Here is a 20,884-nt window from a genome sequence, read left to right as displayed (position 1 = left end):
CTTCTGCTTTCTGAGTGCTAGGATTAAAGGCGTGCGCCACCACTGCCAAGCCCAGCTTTTTTTTCTGATTTTCAAAGTGCTTACATTTAAAAAATAAGATTACATTCTATAATTGCAACACAGTTCTGTACAACAGCAAAGAAACTCCTTTGTGATTTTCCTTTATATTAAATACATTATTTTAAATTGTAAGTTTCCAAGCAGCAGTGATTATGGAGAATGCATATTCTTTAATTATTGGGTTATCTGATCATCATCTACCACACTACCAAGTATGTTTATGTTAAGAAAAGGTTTATAAATATAAAAGAAAAATTCATTACTACTTGCTTCATTTTGTGTCCATGGATGTATTTAACTTACACTTTAAAAAAGTATTTTTTTCTTGCCGGGTGGTAGTGGCACACACCTTTAATCCCAGCACTCGGGAGGTAGAGGCAGGCGGACAGGACAGACTTCAAAAAGCTACAGAGAAACCCTGCTTCTAAAAACAAAAATTTTTTCCTCATTTTAAAAGGAGTATGAGTAATTATGTGATGGAATCAGCCTGAGACAATGCAGATAGAAGTTGCATTTTTAGGATACTTATATATGATTCACATTATCTCCATAAGGACATTTAGCTAAGATGATAAATGAGTCCTTTTACTTGTTCTACCAGAATACAAAGAAAGCGAGTGCGTATTTGCTTCACTTATAGGACTTGCATAATTTATAGTTCAGATAGACATAAAAGATTTATTTTTATTTATTCTTTCATACAATACATTCTGACTGCAGCTTTCCTCCCCTCCACTCCTCCCGGTCCTCCCCCCACCTCAACTCCTACCACCATCTACCCCAGAAAAGAACAGGCCTCCCGGGAACATCAAAGGAATGCAGCACAGTAAGATACAATAATACTAGGAACAAAACTTCACATGAAGGCTGGCAAGGAAACCCAGTGGGAGGAAAAGGGTCCCAAAAGCAGGCAAAAGAGTCAGAGACACCCTCACTCCCACTGTTAGGAGTTCCCCCTCACTAAGCCAACCACCATAACTTATGTGCAGAGGACCCAGTGCAGACCTATATAGGCTCTATGATTGTCACGTCTTTCTCTGTGAGCCCCCATGAGCCCTGCTTAGTGAGTCCCTCTCCTGGTGTCCCCCACCTCTCTGGTCCCCATAATTCATTCCTCTTCTCCCTCTTCTGTAGGGTTCCCCAATTAACTCTCTTATTTTCATCATTTCTCTCAAGAAACTAGATATCAACCAACTAACCAATCCAGTTTAAAAAACGGGTACAGATCTAAACAGAGAATTCTCAACAGAAGAATCTCAAAAGACTGAGAAACACTTAAAGCATGTTCAACATCAGTCAGGTGGTGGTGGCACACGCCTTTAATCCCAGCACTTGGGAGGCAGTCAGGCAGATCTCTGTGAGTTTGAGGCCAACCTGGTCTACAAGAGCTAGTTCCAGGACAGGCTCTAAACTACAGCAAAACCCTGTCTCGGAAAAAAATAAAAAAAGAATGTTCAACATCCTTAGCTATGAAGGAAATGCAAACAAAACTACTTTGAGATTCTACCTTGTACCCATCAGAATGACTAAGATCAGTAACACAAGTGATAGCTCATGCTGGTGAAGATATAGAGCTAGGGAAATATTCCTCTATTGCTGGTGGGAGTGCAGCCACTTGTACAGCCACTAAGGAAATCAGTATGGAAGTTCCTCAAAAAACAGGCAATCAATCTACTTCCAGACCCAGCTACACCACTTTTGGACATAAACCCAAAGGATACTCCAACCTACTACAAGGGCACTTGCTCAGTTATGTTCATAGTTGCTTATATTCATAAAAGTCAGAAACTGGAAACAACCTAGATGTCCCTCAACCAAAGAATGGGTAAAGAAAAAATGGGTACATGTATACAAAGGAGTATTATTCAGCAGTAAGGAAGTGAAATTTTCAGGCAAAGGGATGGACTAGAAAAAAAACCATTCTGAGTGAGGTAACCCAGACCGAGAAAGACAAACATGGTATGTACTCATTCATAAGTGGACATTCGCTGTTAAGTAAATGATAACCGTGCTACAATCCACAGACCCAGAGAGGCTAAGTAACAAGGAGGACTCATAGGGTTACCCTTGCAGATTCCAGGGAGTTTCCACTGTACCAGGTTTTCACATCCCACCCCATACCCCCCAATTCCAGTCATCTCTTCCCATCCTCTCTCCCTATATTCCCCGTCCCTATCCCTCCTATTTCCATCCCCACCAGCCGAGTCTCCCCACAAACCCTATTCTATTTCCCTTTCCTATGGAGATCCATGGTCCTTTATATATTTTGGTTATCAGCCCTCTGTTAGATGTGGAACTGGTAAAAATCTTTTCCCATTCAGTAGCCACTGCTTTGTCAGACTGACGGTGTCCTTTACCTGACAGAAACTTTTTAGTTTCAAGTCCCATTAATTATCTATCTTAGGGGCTGGGCTAAGTGGTGTTCTGTTCAGGAACTTGTCTCCTGCGCCAATGCATTTAAAGTTGTTTCCCACTTTCTCTTCAATCAGGTTCAGGGTATCTGATTTTATGTTGAGGTCTTTGATCCATTTGGAGTTGAGTTGCATATAGGTGATAAATACAGATCTGTTTGCATTCTTCTGTCTTAGTTAGGGTTTCCATTGCTGTGAAGAGACACCATGACCACGACAACTCTTATAAGGAAAAGATTTAATCGAGGTGGCTCACTTATAGTTTAGAGGTTCAGTCCATTATCATCGTGGTAGGGAGCATGGCAGCATGCAGGCAGACATGGTGCTAGAGAAGTAGCTGAGAGTTTTATATCTTGCTAGCAACATGAAATGGTCTGGCATACTGGGCAGTATCTCAAGGAAACCTTCCTCCAACAAGGCCATATCTACTCCAACAAAGCCATAGCTCATAATAGTGCCACTCCCTGTGAATTTATGGGGGCCAATTACATTTAAACTACCACATTCAATATGCTGATATCCAGCTTGATCAACACTATTTGTTGAAGATGTTTTTTATTCCATTGTGTATTTCTGGTTTCTTTATCAAAAATCATATGTTCATAGGTATGTGGGTTTACTTTTGGGTCTTTGATTCAATTCCATATATTAATGTGTCTGTTTTTAATGAAAATACCATGTAGTTTTTATTACTATTATTCTATAGTACAGCTTGAAATCAGGAATGGTGATATCTCTGGAAATTCTATTATTATTTAGGATTAGTTTACTTATTTTGGATTTTTGGTCTTTCCATATGAAGTTGAGTATTGTCCTTGTAAGATCTATAAAGAATTGTGTTGGAATTTCGATGGAGATTGTGTTGAGTATGTAGATTGCTTTTGGTAGTAATCTGGTACTTCCAAATCATGCTTGGTAGTAACATGGCCATTTTTATCATGTTAACTCTATCAATTCATGAGCACAGGAGATCTTTCCATTTTCTGATAACTTCTTCAGTGCCTTTCTTCAAATCCTTGAAGTTTCTGTCATTAAAATCTATCACTCACTTGATTAGTTACCCCAAGATGATATATATTATTTGTGGCTATTGAGAAGGGTGTGTCGCTCTGATTTCTTTCTGTTTGTTTGTCATTTGCATAAAGAAGGGATATTGATTTTTTTAGAGTTAATCTTGTATCCAGCTACTTCACTGATACATTTTTAGAGTTCCCTGGTAGAACTTTTGGAGTCTCTCATGTATAATATCATATCATCTGGACATAATGATACTCTGACTTTTCTTTACAATGTGTATCCTTTTGATCTCTTTCAATTGTCTTATTGCTTTATCTAGAACTTCAAGTACTATATTGAGTAGGATTGGGGAGAGTGAATAGACTTGTCTTGTTTGTGATTTTAGTGGAATTGGTTAGAGTTTTTCTCCATTTAATTTGCTGTTGACAATAGGCCTGCTGTAAACTGTCTTTATTATGTTTAGGTATGTTCCTTATATCCCTAATCCCTCTAGGATTTTTATCATGAAGGGGTGCTACATTTTGTCAAAGGCTTTTTCTTGTATATAAAGAGAATATGTGTGTGTGTGTGTGTGTGTGTGTGTTTTCTTCAATTTGTTTATATGGTAGATAACACTGACTGATTTTTGTATGTTGAACCATCTCTGCATCTCAGAGATGAAGCCTGCTTGGTCATGGATGATCTTTTTGATGTGTTCTTGGATTCAGTTTTTGAGTATTTTATTGAGAATTTTTGCATTTATTTTTCATAAGAGTGGACATAAATGTGTTTGGGTATCATGGTGACTGTGGCCTCATAAAATGAATTTGTCAATGTTCCTTCTGTTTCTATTTTGTGTAATAATTTGAGGATATTGGCACAGCTCTTCTTTGAAAGCCTGGAAGAATTCTGTGTTAAAACTGTCTGGTCCTGGGGATTTTTTTTTGGCTAGGAGAATTTTAATGACTGCTTCTATTTCCTTAGGGGTTATAGGTCTACTAAAATTGTTTATCTCATCTTCATTTAACTTTGGTAAGATATATCTATTGAGAAAATTATCCATTTCTTACAGATTTTCCAATTTTGTGGAGTAGTTTTTTTCAAGTAAGAACTAATGATTCTTTGGACTTCCCTAGTGTCTGTTGTTATATCCCCTGTTTCATTTCTGATTTTGTTAATTTGGATATTCTCTCTTTGTCTTTTAGTTAGTTTGGATAAGTGTTTTTCTATCTTTGTTTTATTAATTCTTTGTGTTGTTTTTCTTTGTTTCTATTTAATTGATTGCAGTTCTCAGTTTGATTATTTCCTGCTATCTACTCTTCTGTGTGTGCTTCTTTTTGTTCTAGAGCTTTCAGGTGCTCTGTTAAGATGCTATTATATGATATTGACGTATCCCACTATCAATGTGTGAGGGTTGATATGTGATTTAAGCTTTAGTGGTATCTCCTTTAAAATGTGAGTGCCCTTGTGTTTGTGGCATAAATGTTAAGAACTGAAACATCATTTTGATCGTTTTTCCTTTAATGAGTATGATGTGTCCCTCTCTCTCTCTCTCCTCTCTCTCTCTGTCTCTGTCTCTCTCTGTCTCTCTCTCTCTCTCTCTCCCTCTCTCCTCCCTCCCTACCTCCCTCCCTCGCTCCCTCCCTCCCTCTCTCTCTCTCTGGATTTTTGAGACAGGGTTTCCCTGTGTAGCTTTGGAGTCTACCCTAGAACTCGCTCTGTAGACCAAGTGGCCTCGAACTCACAGAGATCCACGTGCCTCGCCCTCCTGAGTGCTGGGATTAAAGGTGTATACCACCAACACTTGGCTCTCTGTCTTTTTTGATGAACTTTGGTTAAGTCTTTCTTTCTTTCTTTCTTTCTTTCTTTCTTTCTTTCTTTCTTTCTTTCTTTCTTTTTGATATTAGATTGGCTATACCAGTTTGTTTCTTAGGTCCATTTGCTTGGAAATTGTTTTTTAAAAGAAGATCTTTTTTTTTTTAAGCTTTTTAAGATTTTATTTATTAGGTATACACTATTCTGCCAGCATGGATGAGGGTACCATATCTCATTACAGGTGGCTGTGAGCCACCATGTGGTTGCTGGGGATTGAATTCAGGACCTCTGGAAAAGCCTAAATGCCAGCACAAGAACACCGTCAACAACAGCCAAAGCAATGTCTCCACCAGAGCCTGGCTATCCTGAATATTCTAACACAGCAGAAACACAAGGAAACACCTTAAAACTAACTTTATGAAGATGACAGGTGACCTTAAAAGAAAAATGCATAAATCTCTTAAAGAAATTGAGGAAGAGAAAAATTTGGAGGAAATAAATGTGGTGGTTTGAATAGATATGGGCCCCCATAGACTAGGGTGTTTGAATGCTTGGCCCACACAGAGTAGCATTGTTAGGAGGGTGGCCTTGTTGGAGTAGATCTGTACTTGTTGGAGGAAGTGTGATTCTTTGGGACTTAACGACTGCAGGAGTGGGCGGGACAGAAACCTTAGTCAATATGTTTTCCAGTAAATTAGATTCCTCAGACAAAATGTTCAGAAGGCACCAAGGGAGACTTAAGAAGACACTCTGACCATGGCCTAATCTAACTAGATACCTCACCCGGCCCGCAGTGTGCCCTAGCTTGTTCCCACATTTTGAAGTGTAGTTGCTAGAGGGGATAAAGAGCTATAGACAAGGTCTGCAGTGGGTAGACACAGATATCTGGAGCTCACTGACCAGCTGGCCCAGCAAAATTATGGCACTCCAGGCTTAGTGTGAGAGCCCATCTCCAAAAGGAAGGTGGAGAGCTACATACACACACATATACAGTAAAATTCACCTCTAAGACTTTTTTACATAAACTAGATAAAGTAACAAAAAAGCCCCAGAAACATGTGGTCAGTCTTGAAAATACACACTAAATAAAAGATTTTATAATTGGGCGTGGCAGTGCACACCCGGAATCCTAGCAACAGGGAGGCCGATCACCATGAGTGGTCTACTACACAGCACAATCAAGCCAGTCAGAGCTACAGAATAAGACCTGGGGTCAGAACAAACAAACAACAAAACCAAAAGTAATTTTAAAAAGCAAAGAGAAAAAAAGAGAGAAAAAGAAACGTTATCATAAAGGGGAAACTATTTTATATCTACTTGTAAGTAAGGCTAAGACTTACCAATAAATAGGTTTGTAAAACCCAGTTATAAGAAAAATAGTGTTTAATCATTAATAGTGCCCTGGGAAGTCCCAGTCTCCTATTTTGGCATTTGAAGCATCTAACTTGAAACTAAAACTTTCCAAACAGAAGACAGAATCAGTTTTCCTATTACACTTAAAGTACAGAAATCTTAGTACCTCCTCAGGCCTTCCTAGAGCTGGGGTTCCCGTAAGAAGAATGGCTCGCTGGGCTTTCTGCACCAGCGGCAGGAGAATCTTGCTGCGGGCAGCAGTTCTGGACTTCATGTAGTGTGATTCATCCACTATCACGACTCTGAAGTTCTGGCTGTTCAGTGCACCTATCAAAGTCTCTGCGTCTGTGGTTAGGAGACCATAGCCTAGAATGGTCACTCTGCTGGTTGATATTCTCCTAGAAAAGAAAAATTGCCTGCTTAAAAAATATCTATCTCAGCAATGAATCTATCACAAGCAAAACAACACTCTTGGCCAGGGGGGAGGGTGGGGGAGTGGGGATAAGAAACGGTCCTACTTCTGAACCTCAGCTATTCACATAGTTCAGATTTTACATTTCTCCAATACGTTAAGCCAAGACTTAGAATTCTGGTCAAGTGGTTTTTGGAAGATTTTGATAACTAGAAAGCCACATTTTACTAGGACAAGACTTTATGACAATGTTTTCTTACATGCATTCATTTGTCGGCCTGGGTGCTGTTGGTATTTTGTCAGAACAGCACCTAACAGAGCCGCCCACTGCACATTCCTGGTGTTTCCCATCTCATCTAACACAGACCTCAGGCACTGTGGTGCTGTGGTGATGGAACAAGCTCGAAAAAGGACCCTTCCCTTACACAGAGGGTCACAGAGCTAAAATAAAGTGACCCTCTGAGCCTTTGCTCTCTATGATACACATCTGCAAATGTCTTTAATTTCTATTATGAATTTATTCCTATACACATTTTCTTACTATATATGAGACCAGTGAGGACAGGAAATGTGTGTAACTCATCTTTATACACATAGTACTTTGCTCCTAGTGTAGAATAAAGTAATGAGACAAGCTCATGAACACTGAAATGTACCACTTTTTCATTCTCTATTATCACTAACAATACAGGACTTAACCTGCCTCTTTCTTATTCTGTGCATGTGTGCTTGTATGCATGTAGGCATGTGTGAGTGTGAAGGAATGTGCTTCTTAATATAATGGATGCCAGAGGTTTATATGAAGCATTCTCCTCCATCACTCTCCAGTGATTCAATATCCAAGGTATCTTGTTGAACTCAGAGCTCTCCAGTTTGGCTAGTCAAGCTAGCCAGCTTGCCCTGGGGCTCCATGTCTTTTCTCCACAACTCAAGGACTGGGATTACTGGCAGGCAAACATGCTAGCCCAGTTTCTCGGTCAGATTCCTTGTCTACCTCTCTAGTGTGAAGGCAGGCCACCATGCCCATACACCACTTACACTGAGGCTGAGGATTACAAGTGTTTACTCTCACAGCCATCCCCTACCCCCTAGACCCACAGAAATAGTGAGAGCTCCTAACTTGTGAGTAGCATTTGAAGGTCTGGACACATCTAATTAACACAGAGAACTATGATCTCCTCCATGTGCTCAGATAGCAGAAGAGCCTGCAGAAGAAAAGTATGGGCTTAGTATTACGAGCCACTAGGGTATACTGTGAGGAATAATAGCCACCAGATAAAAGTATTAGAGGTCACTTTAGCCATCTTGGTGGCCTCTAGTCTGACATAGGAGTGGGTGATGATAGTTCAGCAACAGCTGGCACTAGGAGTAATCTCTTTATGCAGCAAACATATACAGACATAGGTTGGTACAGATCCAAAACTACTTCTTTAAGGATCTAGAAGACACCAAGTAATTTTTTTTTTTTTTTTTTTTTTTTTTTTTTTTTTTTTTTTTTTTTTTTTTTTTTTTTTGGTTTTTCGAGACAGGGTTTCTCTGTGGCTTTGGAGCCTGTCCTGGAACTAGCTCTTGTATGCAGGGAGCCGATTTGCCGGCCACCATCACAAGATGGCGCTGAGCCCCTGCAGTGCCGAGTAAACAACTCCATATTAGGCAAGGCTCTAGACAGAACCTCCCACAGGCATGACCCGTGTCCACTCTCCCTATATAAGCAGCTGCCGGTTGGTGCTCGGGGCCCCTCGCTTTCAGCTCTCCCCTACAACCAAGAGGCTCCAATAAAGCGTGATTTGAGAAGAATCCTCAACTCGGTGGTTGTTCTTCCCTGCTGGCCAGGGGGGTTCGCCGCACTTGTAGACCAGGCCGGTCTCAAACTCACAGAAATCCGCCTGCCTCTGCCTCCTGAGTGCTGGGATTAAAGGCGTGCGCCACCATCGCCCGGCTCACCAAGTAATTTTTATGACCTTGGTTAACATCTTCCAAAAATGTACACTCCTAGAGTTGCAGTCCTAGCTACCACACCCAGATAGTGTATAAACAAAGGCCAGTACCACTAGGCACCACAGGAGTGTGTTCTCCTAAATAATAATGAGAAGCAGATGACCCAATGCCAAAAAAGATGTCAAAAAATAGATTTTAAGAAAATGTCAATATAGACATTTAAATTAAGATAAGAAAGCCTTAAACATTTAACATTCTCTAAATTTGTATCTTTTCAATTTTATGCAGTTTTTCTGGAGAAGTAACCAATTAACAAGAAGTGCCTACATTTTATTATAGTAATGCAAATAGGGCCTAATTTTTCTTGGATTCATATATATAAATGGTAATGAGTTAGGGCTCACGGTTAAAAGAGGTAAAACATTCTACATCTACGCTGTCTCCATGCAAGCTGAAGTTCCCCACAGATACTATTTATAGTCACAGTGTGAGATGACACAGTTCAGAACAACATTACCAGGAAGGATCTAAGAGCTAACAGAGACTTATTTCTGGTACAGGTGTTATTTTTAAAGCCCAGAAAGTGGTAATTTGTGTCATCCCGTCCTTTTTCTTTTTTTCCTTCTAACACAGGGCTTCCCTGTGTACTTGTTCTGGAACTTGTCCTGTAGACCAGGCTGGCCTTGAATTTACAGAGATCTGCCTGCCTCGGCCTCCAGAATGCTGGGATCAAAGGTGTGTGCCACCAACACATCTGGCCATACTTTTTCTTCAAGACAAGTAAGTTCTTCTTACCCAATGTCAGTTTTGTTCATGATGATATTGATCTCCTGTGGCTCTAGTTCTGGGATCCATTTTTCTAGTTCTTCTGTCCAAGGGTACCTCAGAGATGAAGGGACGACTATCAGCAGAGGCCACTCCTCTTTGTAGAAGTAAGCAACTGCAATTGCCTGGATTGTCTTCCCTAGCCCCATCTGAATAAAAAAAATTTTAAATTATATGTTACAAATAAAGCCTATATCCTGAAAGAAATTACTAAATACTAAAAAGTGTTAAATCAAGAATTTTATTATAGCAATTGGAATATATAGTTAATAAAAAGTTCAAGATTGCTAGGAACTTGAAGAGTCATTAAAGATATTATACTATTTTAAAAATCTTTTGTGATTATAATTAAAGATATAAACATTATACCGATTTCGTCTGTAGTTTCTCCTTTTTGAGAACAGAACAATAAATGTATTACCTGCCGAGCAGAAGACCATGTTATTTAAAGTAAAACAACTGTGAGTCATACATGTTTTCCAAAGAAACAGTAAGATAGAGTTGGAGTTATTTAAACCACAGCTAACTGATACAAAATTAGGATGAGATTTCAGGTCTGTGGTATCTTTTTCCTTTGACCATCTCTATGCTAGTCCCACCAGCCCTTTCTAAGCTGTTTCCATGGAAAAGGAAACTCCTAAATGAACTTTTAAAGAGGTCTTCTCCACAATAGTCGGAAACTAAAGACAATTCAAATGTCTTTCACCTGGAGCATTCTAGTCAAATGTTCACTGATGAAAGGGAGTAAAATGTGCCGGGGTGGCTGTGGCTCAGCACAGATCAAGTGGAAGGTACTGGGCTCAACCTCCAGCAACCCGTGCCCTGATTTTTAAAAAAGAAGCAAATTACTGCTTTCTATGATACTGTTGGCATGTTACCGTGGAAAAGGCAAAACAGTAAGCACAGACAGTGGCGGGGAAGGCATCAGTGAAACAGCACCTTGATTTCAGAGCAATGATATGGCTGCACACATTGTCAGAAGTCATGGACAGTTCAATAAACACAGTCAAACGGGCTGAAGAGATGGTTCAGTGCACAAAAGCACTTGCTATGTAAGCAGAACTGAGTTTGAATTCCCAGCACCCATGCAAAAAACCCAGGCATGTCTGCATGTGTCTGTAGTCCCAGTGCTGAGGGGCAGAGATGGAGAGATAGGTCCTGGGAGCTTGCCAGCCAGTGAGCCTAATCAAATAAGTGGGATGAATCGGGATCAGAGAGAGACCTGTCTCAAAGACAGACAGCGGTATAGCAGGACACTAGACATCTTCCTTTGGCTTCCATGTATACAAAAGTGCACACACACAGGTCACACATACTATGTTGAGGACAAACTGGTCACTGAGGAAGCGAAGCAGCACTTGGAGACTTTTTTAATGCTAGCAGGCCTGGACAGAGCTAGTGCTCAGAAAAGTCTGGCCAGTAACTGCAGTGGCCACTCACAGATAGTCTCTGTGTTTCATGGCCACCAAGTGGAAACTTCATTCTATTTGGGCATATCTTCCGAAGCAGGACTGGTATGGGCAATGCATCTGTTTTCTTAAGATAGTCTTGTGTTTGTTCTCTCAACCTAAGGGATTTGGCTGGGGCTTGAACAGGTATGAAAGCAGAATTCAACATTCCTAAGAATGTTGGTTTTTCGAGCCAGGGTTTCTCAGTAGCTATGGAGCCAGTCCTGGAACTCACTCTGTAAACCAGGCTGGCCTTGAACTCACAGAGATCTGCCTGCCTCTGGAAGTAAAATTTTAATTTATTTTATTTCTATGTAATCCTAAAGCCTTTAGGCAGGAATTGTTATTTAAGCTTCTTACAGTAAGACAGTAGTTTGACTACATTAGATGTATATTAAAGATAATAAATGTGTAACATATATTTTTGTTTCTCCTTTAACTATTCTACCCTAACACATAATAATTAAAAATTTAAAAACGGAGCTGGGCGGTGGTGGCACACACCTTTAATTCCAGCACTCAGGAGGCAGAGGCAGGTGGATTTCTGTGAGTTCAAGGCCAGCCTGGTCTACAAGAGCTAGTTCCAGGACAGGATCCAAAGCTACTGAAAAATCCTGTCAAAAAAAAAAAAAAAAAAAAAAAAAGAAAAGAAAAGAAAAAAAGAAAAAAATTTAAAAAATGGAACACATAAAAAAAATGTTAATTCACCTTTTTACCCATGTAGGTAAATTACACCACAACGTCACAGCAATAGCAGACCTAACTAAGACAATATATAACCATATTTCCCGATGATTATAAAGAGCTACAGTTAGACCTGTGAGCAGAAGGTCTCGTTTACCTTGTAGAGATTGTGGGAAGGGAAACGATGCTGGCCAGGCTCCCACCTCATTTGCTGACTGACTTAGTGTTCATTGATCTTACCATTTCTCACTAAACCTTCCGCCTTCTCATCCACATAGCAACCCTTTTATACAGTCAGCGCCTCATCCCTTTGACTTCCAGAGACTTCGTTTGCTCATGTAGTTCAAATGTCAGTACATCCTCTGTGAAGGTGTTCCTGAGAGCCTTCTTCCTACTTCAGATTACTCTGTCTCTCCTCTGAGGGGTCAGAGCATACACAGCATCCAAAAGGGCCAGCCATAGAGTCACAATTTTTAACATATCTGTCTTCTACTTTCTCCTAGAGCTATATAATCTATGCATCCCTATGTCACTTCATGAGACATGGGGTTGGCAGGCTGAGAGACAAACTGATAAATATCTCCAGAACAGGAGCACTGCAACTATTTTAAAGGAAAACATGGTTCACTTATAGTTACAGAGTTTTAGTCCATTGTCATCATGGCGGGGAGCATGGCGGTTTGTAGGCAAACATTGTACTGGGTACTGGAGAGGTAGTTGAGCGTCCTACATCTTGGAGGCAACAGGAAGTTGACTGAGATACTGGGTGGTATTCTGACCTTAGGAAACCCCAAAATCTACCCCCACAGTGACACAGTTCCTCCAAGACCATACCTACTCCAACAAAGTCGTATCTTCTGGCAGTCAAATTACATTCAAACTATTATTTATATATATATATATATATATATATATATATATATATATATATACATATCCCTCCTTGTGATGGTTTCCTAAAACTTCTCTCTGTACTCTTCAGAGGCTAAAAGCATGGTGTCTAAAACCAGAAAGACTTAGAATTAAAATCCAGCTTAAAAGCAGCATAACCATAAACCTGTGACTTTAGGCAGATATACATCTCCTATTTTCACAGTTCTTAACCACGCAGTATAGCAGGTTCCTTGTGTTCTCCCTCAGACTACGCATTAAAGCCTACTCCCCATTGCTGTGGTACTAGGAGTTGGAGCCTCTGGGAGGTGATCTGACCTTGAGAGTGGAGCCTTTCTAAATGGACAGTTGGCTTTAGGAGAAATGGGGGAGATTAGCATAGGGATAGTTTAGCTTCCCTATTAGCATAGGATTTACATAGCTTCCTACAACTGCACAGGGATACAGATGAGTGGAAAGACATTGTATATGAGAAAGAACTGCATCCGTCCAGACAGTAAATCTGTGGGCACCTTGATCTTAGACTGCTCAGTTTTTAGAACTTTTCAACAGGGACTATCTGATGTTTAAAAGCCACAGAGATTGATATTTTTATGCAACGACTTGGCTAGCAGAATGATTGCACCAGCTCAACTCTGTAATAAGATCTTGGCTGTTCTTGGGTTGACAGAACACAGGCTACCCGGGCTGTTACATAGGTGAAAGACAAGACTTCAGAAACTCTTATCATGCCAAAGCTCAGCTCATTCAGCAAGGAGGTAAACTTCTTGACATGGTGGGCATACAGATTTGGGAGTATACTGTTTATAGGGATTACATAAAACTAGCCCTTCGCTGTCAATTTTTTCTTGAGGAAAAACCAGGCTGAATGATATGAAACAATTTTCTTGGCAAAAGGACTTTTCAGACCTTAATAGGGTAATATTTTGACTCTCACAAATAATGACATTATTACTGAATTTTCCAAATTTATTGGGTCAGGAAAAGCTTGTCTCTTCCAGGAACCTCTATTACTACCTTCTGAATGGAACATGCCTTGGAAACCGATTTTGTGTGTTTCCAAGACTTTCTTTGGTAGCAGGACATGAACTGAATTCTAAATGCCATCTTTGGATCCCAAAAGTCAATCTTTTCTTACTTTGGAAGAGACACAGAGAATGAACTGGACAAATTATGTTTCTCCCTAGATAATGATCTCTGCTTGTGTCTGAGAAAAATACTTTTTGTTTTCCCTATTAGTCTATTGTGGCTTTGTTAGCAACCCCATTTTTCTCTTCTTTGGAAGAGGAAGTAATATCTCAAGATGGGTTAATAAAGTCATAATAGATAAAAAAGAAAATAAGAGCTATGACTGAATCTTCTTGCTTATTTTTGCTAAAAATTATGTCTTAGATTGAGTACATGACCTTAAAAGGCATATCTATATTATCCCTCCCAGGGACCAGGAGATATTGTAGAAGAGCTGGTGACATATTGTAAGGACAGAAGGATGGGGAAAAGTGCTCTGAAACCCTGCCTTCTGGACATGATGTGACTGCTGTAGACATGGGCAACAGAAGCTGTGGTTACCTGTACAAGTCCTAAATACACCAAACAAACATGAGAGCAGGGGTGGGGTGAGTTAGGAAGATGCAGGAGTGTGGAGGGATGGGAGAGGGTGATGGGGATTTGGACTGGTCATAGTACATTACAGGAAGTTGGTAAAAGTAAAACAGGAAAAAATATTGTCTTAAAAGTGATTCACCTAAATATTACATTGTATTTGTTAGTGAACGTGGGACCTATTGTTTATCAAGTTTCACCTCAGTCTCCACGTTGTGTTTCATCTGAGTATTGGAGGTTTCTCTGCTCTATTTGAGTGTCAAAAGTGGATTAATCATTAAATCAATAAATGTAGTGATTAAAAAAAAATACACCACAACGTTCCTTATATTTACAAAGACGAAATTACTATAATAAACAAGTCCGAAGAAAAAGACTAATAGACTTTGGCTTTGTGTGACAGACTATTCAAAAGAAAAAAAGATAGAAACATAAAAGAATAAGTTTCAAATGCTGAGTGAGATTAAAGAAAAGAGAAAATAGGATCTTTATCAAGTTTATTATAGAAACCTTGGTTATGTGTTTTTCTTTATATGATTTTAGTTTTGTTTTTATTTAATTTTATGTGCATCGGCATTTGCCTGCATGTGTGAGGGTATCAGATCCCCTGGAACTGGAGTTACAGGCAGTTATGAGCTGCCATGTGGGTGCTAGGAATTGAACTTAGATCCTCTGGAAGAGCAACCAGTGCTCTTAACCACTGAGCCATCTCTCCAGCCCTCTATGAGTTTTTTCTTTAACAGGAATATTGGTTATCTCACTAGGATAATTGTTTCCAGCTTCATTCACTTACCTGTGAATTTTACAACTTCATTTTTCTTTTTTTTTTCCTTTTTTTAATTGATATTTATTGAGCTCTACATTTTTCTCTGTTCCCTTCCCTACCTCTCCCCTCCCCACTTCAATCCTCCCCCAAGGTCCCCAGGTTCCCAATTTACTCAGGAGATCTTGCCTTTTTTTTTTTGGTTTTTCGAGACAGGGTTTCTCTGTAGCTTTGGAACCTGTCCTGGAACTAGCTCTTGTAGACCAAGCTGGCCTCGAACTCACGGAAATCCGCCTGCCTCTGCCTCCCCAGTGCTGGGATTAAAGGTGTGCGCCACCACCGCCCGGCATCATTTTCTTAATTGCCAAATAACATTCCATTTTTATAACCCAGGCAGAAAAGCCAAACACCATATGTTTTCTCTTATATGTGGATGCCAACTTTGGATCTTTAGACATGTGTGTTTCATCTGAATAAAAAGGGCAGGAATCTATAAAGGACAACGGGGAGGCGCTCTCAAGGAAGAGGAGACAATGCAGTGATACAAAGGTGGAAAGAGGAGCACTCCACGCTACAACCATGCCTGGCAAGATGCAGTCCGCAGAATAGTAACGGCACAAATGTCACAGAAGCAACCAAACACCAGATGGAACTTATATTTGGGACTAATATGGGATCTAGGAACCTGGAGTTAGATAAGCTATAGACCCCAAGGGAGAACCTATTACTATTATTCTTCTAAAAGGACATAGTATTAAACCAACTCCTAATGACTTAGCACTATATTCATAGAGAGGTGCATCTGTCAGCCCGTGAGCAGAGAAGCTTCTTCTTTTTTAAACTGGGACCCACTGTTCAAAGAAAAGCTTCTTTTTGCATTAAATAGCGATTAACAGAGAGATTCACAAATGGTGAGTGGACAGAAACTGAAAGTCTTAGGAGTGCTTGGCCCTAAATGGGACATCTATATCATAGCCCTCCCCAAAGGCTCAGGGGCCCTTGAGGAAGAGGAGAGGTGGAAGAGGGGTAGCTGACGACAGTGAAAGTTTGAGCACAGCACTGCAGTGGCATTTATAAGCACGCACAAGATCTGTGCAAATTCAAGCCAAGTTCCAGCATGGGAGAGCAGGTGGGTTTGCCCAGGCTGAGGAAGGATTGGAGATTGATAGCTGATGCTTCAGGGCAGGCTCCACACCCCAAATGATTTGGGCAGCAGAAATACGAGTCAAGGAAAAAGGCTAGAAGTTGGGTGGGTGAGGATAGATAAGGTAGGACTTGGGGGAGAGGGGCTGAATATAATCAAAGTATACTGAATGACATTCTCAAAGAATTTATTAAAAATTATATATAAAAATACTCAGTGGGCAGAGTACTTGTCTAGATGAAGCACTAGGTTCAATACTGTCCAATAAACTGGGCATGGTGGAGAAAGCCTGTAATACACATTTATGAGGTAGAGGCTGCAGGAGCGGGAGTTCAAGGGCATGCTAAGCTACACAGAAAGTTCATCGCCATTGCCACAGTATTATTTGATAGCAAGAGTGAATGGATGCTTTAGGGAAAGACAAGCGACCATACATTCCCTGGAGTTGACAACCTGGAGACGAGGAAGGTGTTTGCAGTTCTAAATGGGCAGTGCAAAGCTTTACGTCCAGCAAGGCAGTATGGCCAGTTACCACACAGCTTCAAGCCACGTGAAGTGGAAACAGGGAACTCAAGTCTAACAGGTTTTAATACTGAGGAAGATCCAGCTAGAGAGCAAAATATTTGTCTTAATATTTTAAGGATAAAATTGAGGTAGCTGGCAGAGAGGTGCAGGCTGAAGCAGGAAGGCTCTGGGTTTGAAAACATCCTGGACTACCTTGCAATTTCAAAGCCAGCCTGGGTTTCAAAGTCAAGTCCCATCTCCATGACAAGGCAAATTTGTTCTAGAGAAACATTTGCTAACGGGAAGATGACTGCCTATGGCTATGTTTTATTGCTGTTAGATACAAATGTTTAAAATCATGGACTTAGAAGTCAGTATGTTGAGGAGAATTTAAAACAGCATAACAATTAAAGCAGTAACACACCACTTAATTTTGGTATATGAAATACTACACTCAATAGGGAACTCAAAGCCCTGGTTTTAACCAAATTTCAGTTTGTTAAAGTGGAATCCCTTAAGAATGAATCACTATTAAGAACTAAAGTTGACTCAATCATAGAACAGATGTCTACATAAGAATTAAATAGAATATATGAATGTTAATAGTACATTTTATCAATGTTTTCAAAATAGTCATCATTTAGTTTGGAAGAATAATTTCAGGTTTTCTATTAAAATTAAAAAAATAATTAACAATGATCTTAATATGGAATTTTAATTTCAATTTTCTATGCTGTGATTGCTTTTATATAACAATTTTTAAGCACAGATAATGCCAGCTGAGAACCTTCTGAATTTGGAAGAAATTCAAGTTTTAGAGTTAAAAGCAGCTAGCACCTTTTTGGTGTGGAAATGGGGGAGAGAAGTTATTTTTAAACCGGATGTCCTATTTGTTCTGGAAGAGGCTCCCTGGGGAAACCACTTTAAGTAAGCAGGTTTAAAAATTTTAAGAGATTTAAACTAAGGAAACCCACATAGGGAAATGTAAGATTTAAAATCTATTTTCATTCATTCATTCATTCATTCATTCATTTATTTATTTTGAGACTGGTTTTCTCTGTAGAGCACTGGCTGTCCTAGAACTCACTCTATAGACCAGACTGGCCTTGAACTCAGAGATCCAACTGCCTCTGCCTCCTAAGTGCTGGTATTAAAGGCACGCATCCACCTGGCTATTATTTATTATTTTAAGGAGCATATGTTTTAGTAGAACTGTCTTTGTGAAGTTACCTTTTAATAATTAAATTATAATTTTCTTTCCTACTAGGAGTTACAGGTGGTATATGTGAAAGTTACAGTCCTTAGAACTTGGTGTGTGCCATAGAAGACCTGCAGTAGTGCAGACCCATGGGAATACATTCAGGCCCCTTCTCTTTTCCTCAATACTGAAGAGCCATTGAGGTCACACTTCAGGAAATCTGTGAGCACTTTACTGATGGCTGGCTTACCCTTTGGCAGGGTCAGGCCTTCTCTTAGTGAGAACTCACTGATTAAAAAGGCCAAGGGCTGTGCAGAGTTAGCAGGACGGGAAGAAGAAAACACCTATTTATCTCTCTCCCCCTCCAAAAGCACCACACTGGGTTGCTGAACAGCCTCAAGTAGGCCTACAGTCTAAAGAATGGCTTTAGAGGAGATCTGCTGGGCTGTGCCAAAGCAGAGAAGGCTGTAGAAAGGCACTTGCATTTTAATTACTCTTTTTTTTCTTTTAATAATCTACTTTTCGGTTCATCGGTGTTTTGCCTGCATGTATGTCTGCGTGAGGGTGTCCCCTGGAACTGGAGTTACAGACAGGTGTGAGCTACCATGTGGGTGCTGGGAATACAGCCTGAGTCCTCTAGAAGAGCAAGTAGTCAATGCTTTAACTGCTGAACTATCCCTCCAGCCTCCTAGAAAGGCCATTTGTAAATGTCTGTGAGCAAAACTGTCTTAAGAGAAGTTATTTCTCAGCGTGGTCAGATGCTAGGCTTTTGGGATGGCATTCCTAACTAAAGTTTCTAGGGAGCTTTGTTTAGATTCCCTTTATAAACGAGATAAAAAGTTATCAGCATAAGAATGGGATAAAGAGAGATAAAGAGATTGAGGTAGGTATGAATGCATACATACATACGGACAGAAAGATAGAATTATTCATCTCTTCTCAGCTCTTCTGTAATTGTGAAGTTCCTTCTAAATAAATGATGGACAAGCACAAAGACACAGTACTAGAAGACAGCATGAGCTTTACTCAGAGGAAGGACAAAAGTACTGTTCTATCAGGAATGGCCAAGAAGAAAGGACATTACGCTATTTCAGACACTGATCAGAGAAAAGGTTTCCAAATTCTTTCAAAAATATTTTACAAGACAGTGTAATATTGATATTAAGACAAGCAAAGTAACAAAAAAGATAAACTCTGTATGTAGGCATTGGTAAAAACAGTTTATAAGCACTGGGAAAACACTTGAAGTAGACTAGTAGAATACAGAATTCAGTAAAATATTTTTTAAAAAATCCTACCTGTGGGGGTTTGAATAGGAATGGCCCCTCATTGTGTGTTTGAATGATTGGAACATAGGGAGTGGCACTATTAGGAAGTGTGGCCTTGTTGGAGGAAGTGTGTCAGTGTGAGGGCAGTTTGAAGGCTCAGATGCTTAGGCCCAGTCTCAGGGGCACACAGTTCTTTCCTTACTACTTGTGGATCAGGATATAGAACTCTCAGATTCATCTCTAGCACATGTCTGCCTGCACACTGCCATTCTTTCTGCCATGACAATAGTGGACTACACCCCTGAAACTGTTAAGCCAGCCCCAATTAAATGTTTTCCTTTATAAGAGTTGTCATGGTCATGGTGTCCCTTCACAGCAATAAAATCCTAACTAAGACACTGACCAAGAGTTCTAGATCAAGAACTATTCAACACAAGAAAATCCATTACTATAATACATCATATTAGTAGTGAAAAGGAAGAATGTTTAGTGTGTGTGTGTGTGTGTGTGTGTGTGTGTGTGTGTGTGTTTGCAAGTGGGAAGGTACCTTCGGAGGCCACAAGAGAGCATCAAATCCCCCAAAACAGTATTTTTCAGCCTTCTCAATGCTGTGATCCGTTAATACAGTTCCTCATGTGGTGACACCAACCATAAAATTATTTTGTTGCAAAAAAAAAAAGTCAGATGGTGGTGACACACACCTTTAATCCCAACACTTGGGAGGCAGAGGCAGGTGGATCTCTGTGAGTTCAAGGCCAGCCTGGTCTACAAGGCAAGTTCCAGGACAGCCAGGACTGTTACATAGAGAAACCCTGTCTTGAACAACAACAACAACAGAGATTTTGTTGTTACTTCATAACTGTAATTTGATACTGTTATGAACTATGATGTAAACATCTGACATGTGACCCCAAAAGGGCTGTGACCCACAGGGTGAGTACTGCTGCCCTAGAACCAGAGTTGCAGGAGGGTATGAGCCAGGATATGAATGCAAGGAACCAAATTCGGGTCCTCTGGGAAAGAGGGAAATGTATAGGCTGGCTCTCCAGCTCCCACACGATTCTCCTTAAATGCTGAACAGGCAACTGACAAAATTTAATTTTCATTCCTAAAATTGTAAAAAGCTCAAAAATTGTCAGGCAGTTATGGTATACACCTTTATTAATCCCAGGACTTGAGGGGCAGAGGTAGGTGGATCTCTGTGAACTCACGGCCAACCTAGTCTACAGAGCAAATTCTAGGATAGCCAACACTAGACAGAAAACTGTCTCACTTCCTAAATATAACCCCAGAAGCACAGACACTGAGAGAAACAATCAATAAATGGGACCCCCTGAAACTGAAAAGCTTCTGTAAAGCAAAGGACACGGTCAACAAGACAAAACGACAGCCTACAGAATGGGAAAAGATCTTCACTAACCCCACATCAGAGGTCTGATCTCCAAAATATACAAAGAACTCAAGAAATTGAACACCAAAAATTACATAATCCAATAAAAAAAAAATGGAGTACAGACCTAAACAGAGAACTCTCAACAGAGTAATCTAAAATGGCTGAAAGACATTTAAGGA

At 40.0% G+C, this 20,884-nt stretch overlaps 1 protein-coding gene across 3 annotated transcripts in view; it reads right to left on the bottom strand.

Moving 5' to 3' along the window:
• The window catches only part of Zranb3 (zinc finger RANBP2-type containing 3), a 161,311-nt gene that overhangs the window by 77,696 nt on the left and 62,731 nt on the right, over positions 1-20,884 (bottom strand). For all 3 annotated transcript variants that reach the window (XM_038350128.1, XM_038350130.1, XM_038350129.1), the window contains exons 4-5: positions 9,781-9,959; positions 6,802-7,033 (exon numbers count right to left, since the gene is read on the bottom strand). In XM_038350128.1, the coding sequence (XP_038206056.1) occupies positions 6,802-7,033; positions 9,781-9,959 (411 nt within the window). The remainder of the gene's footprint in view (positions 1-6,801; positions 7,034-9,780; positions 9,960-20,884) is intronic.

Source organism: Arvicola amphibius, chromosome 12, assembly GCF_903992535.2.
Source record: "Arvicola amphibius chromosome 12, mArvAmp1.2, whole genome shotgun sequence".
NCBI lineage: Eukaryota > Metazoa > Chordata > Mammalia > Rodentia > Cricetidae > Arvicola > Arvicola amphibius.
Note: the sequence above shows the minus strand (reverse complement) of the source record. Positions and strands in the feature narration are given on the sequence as shown.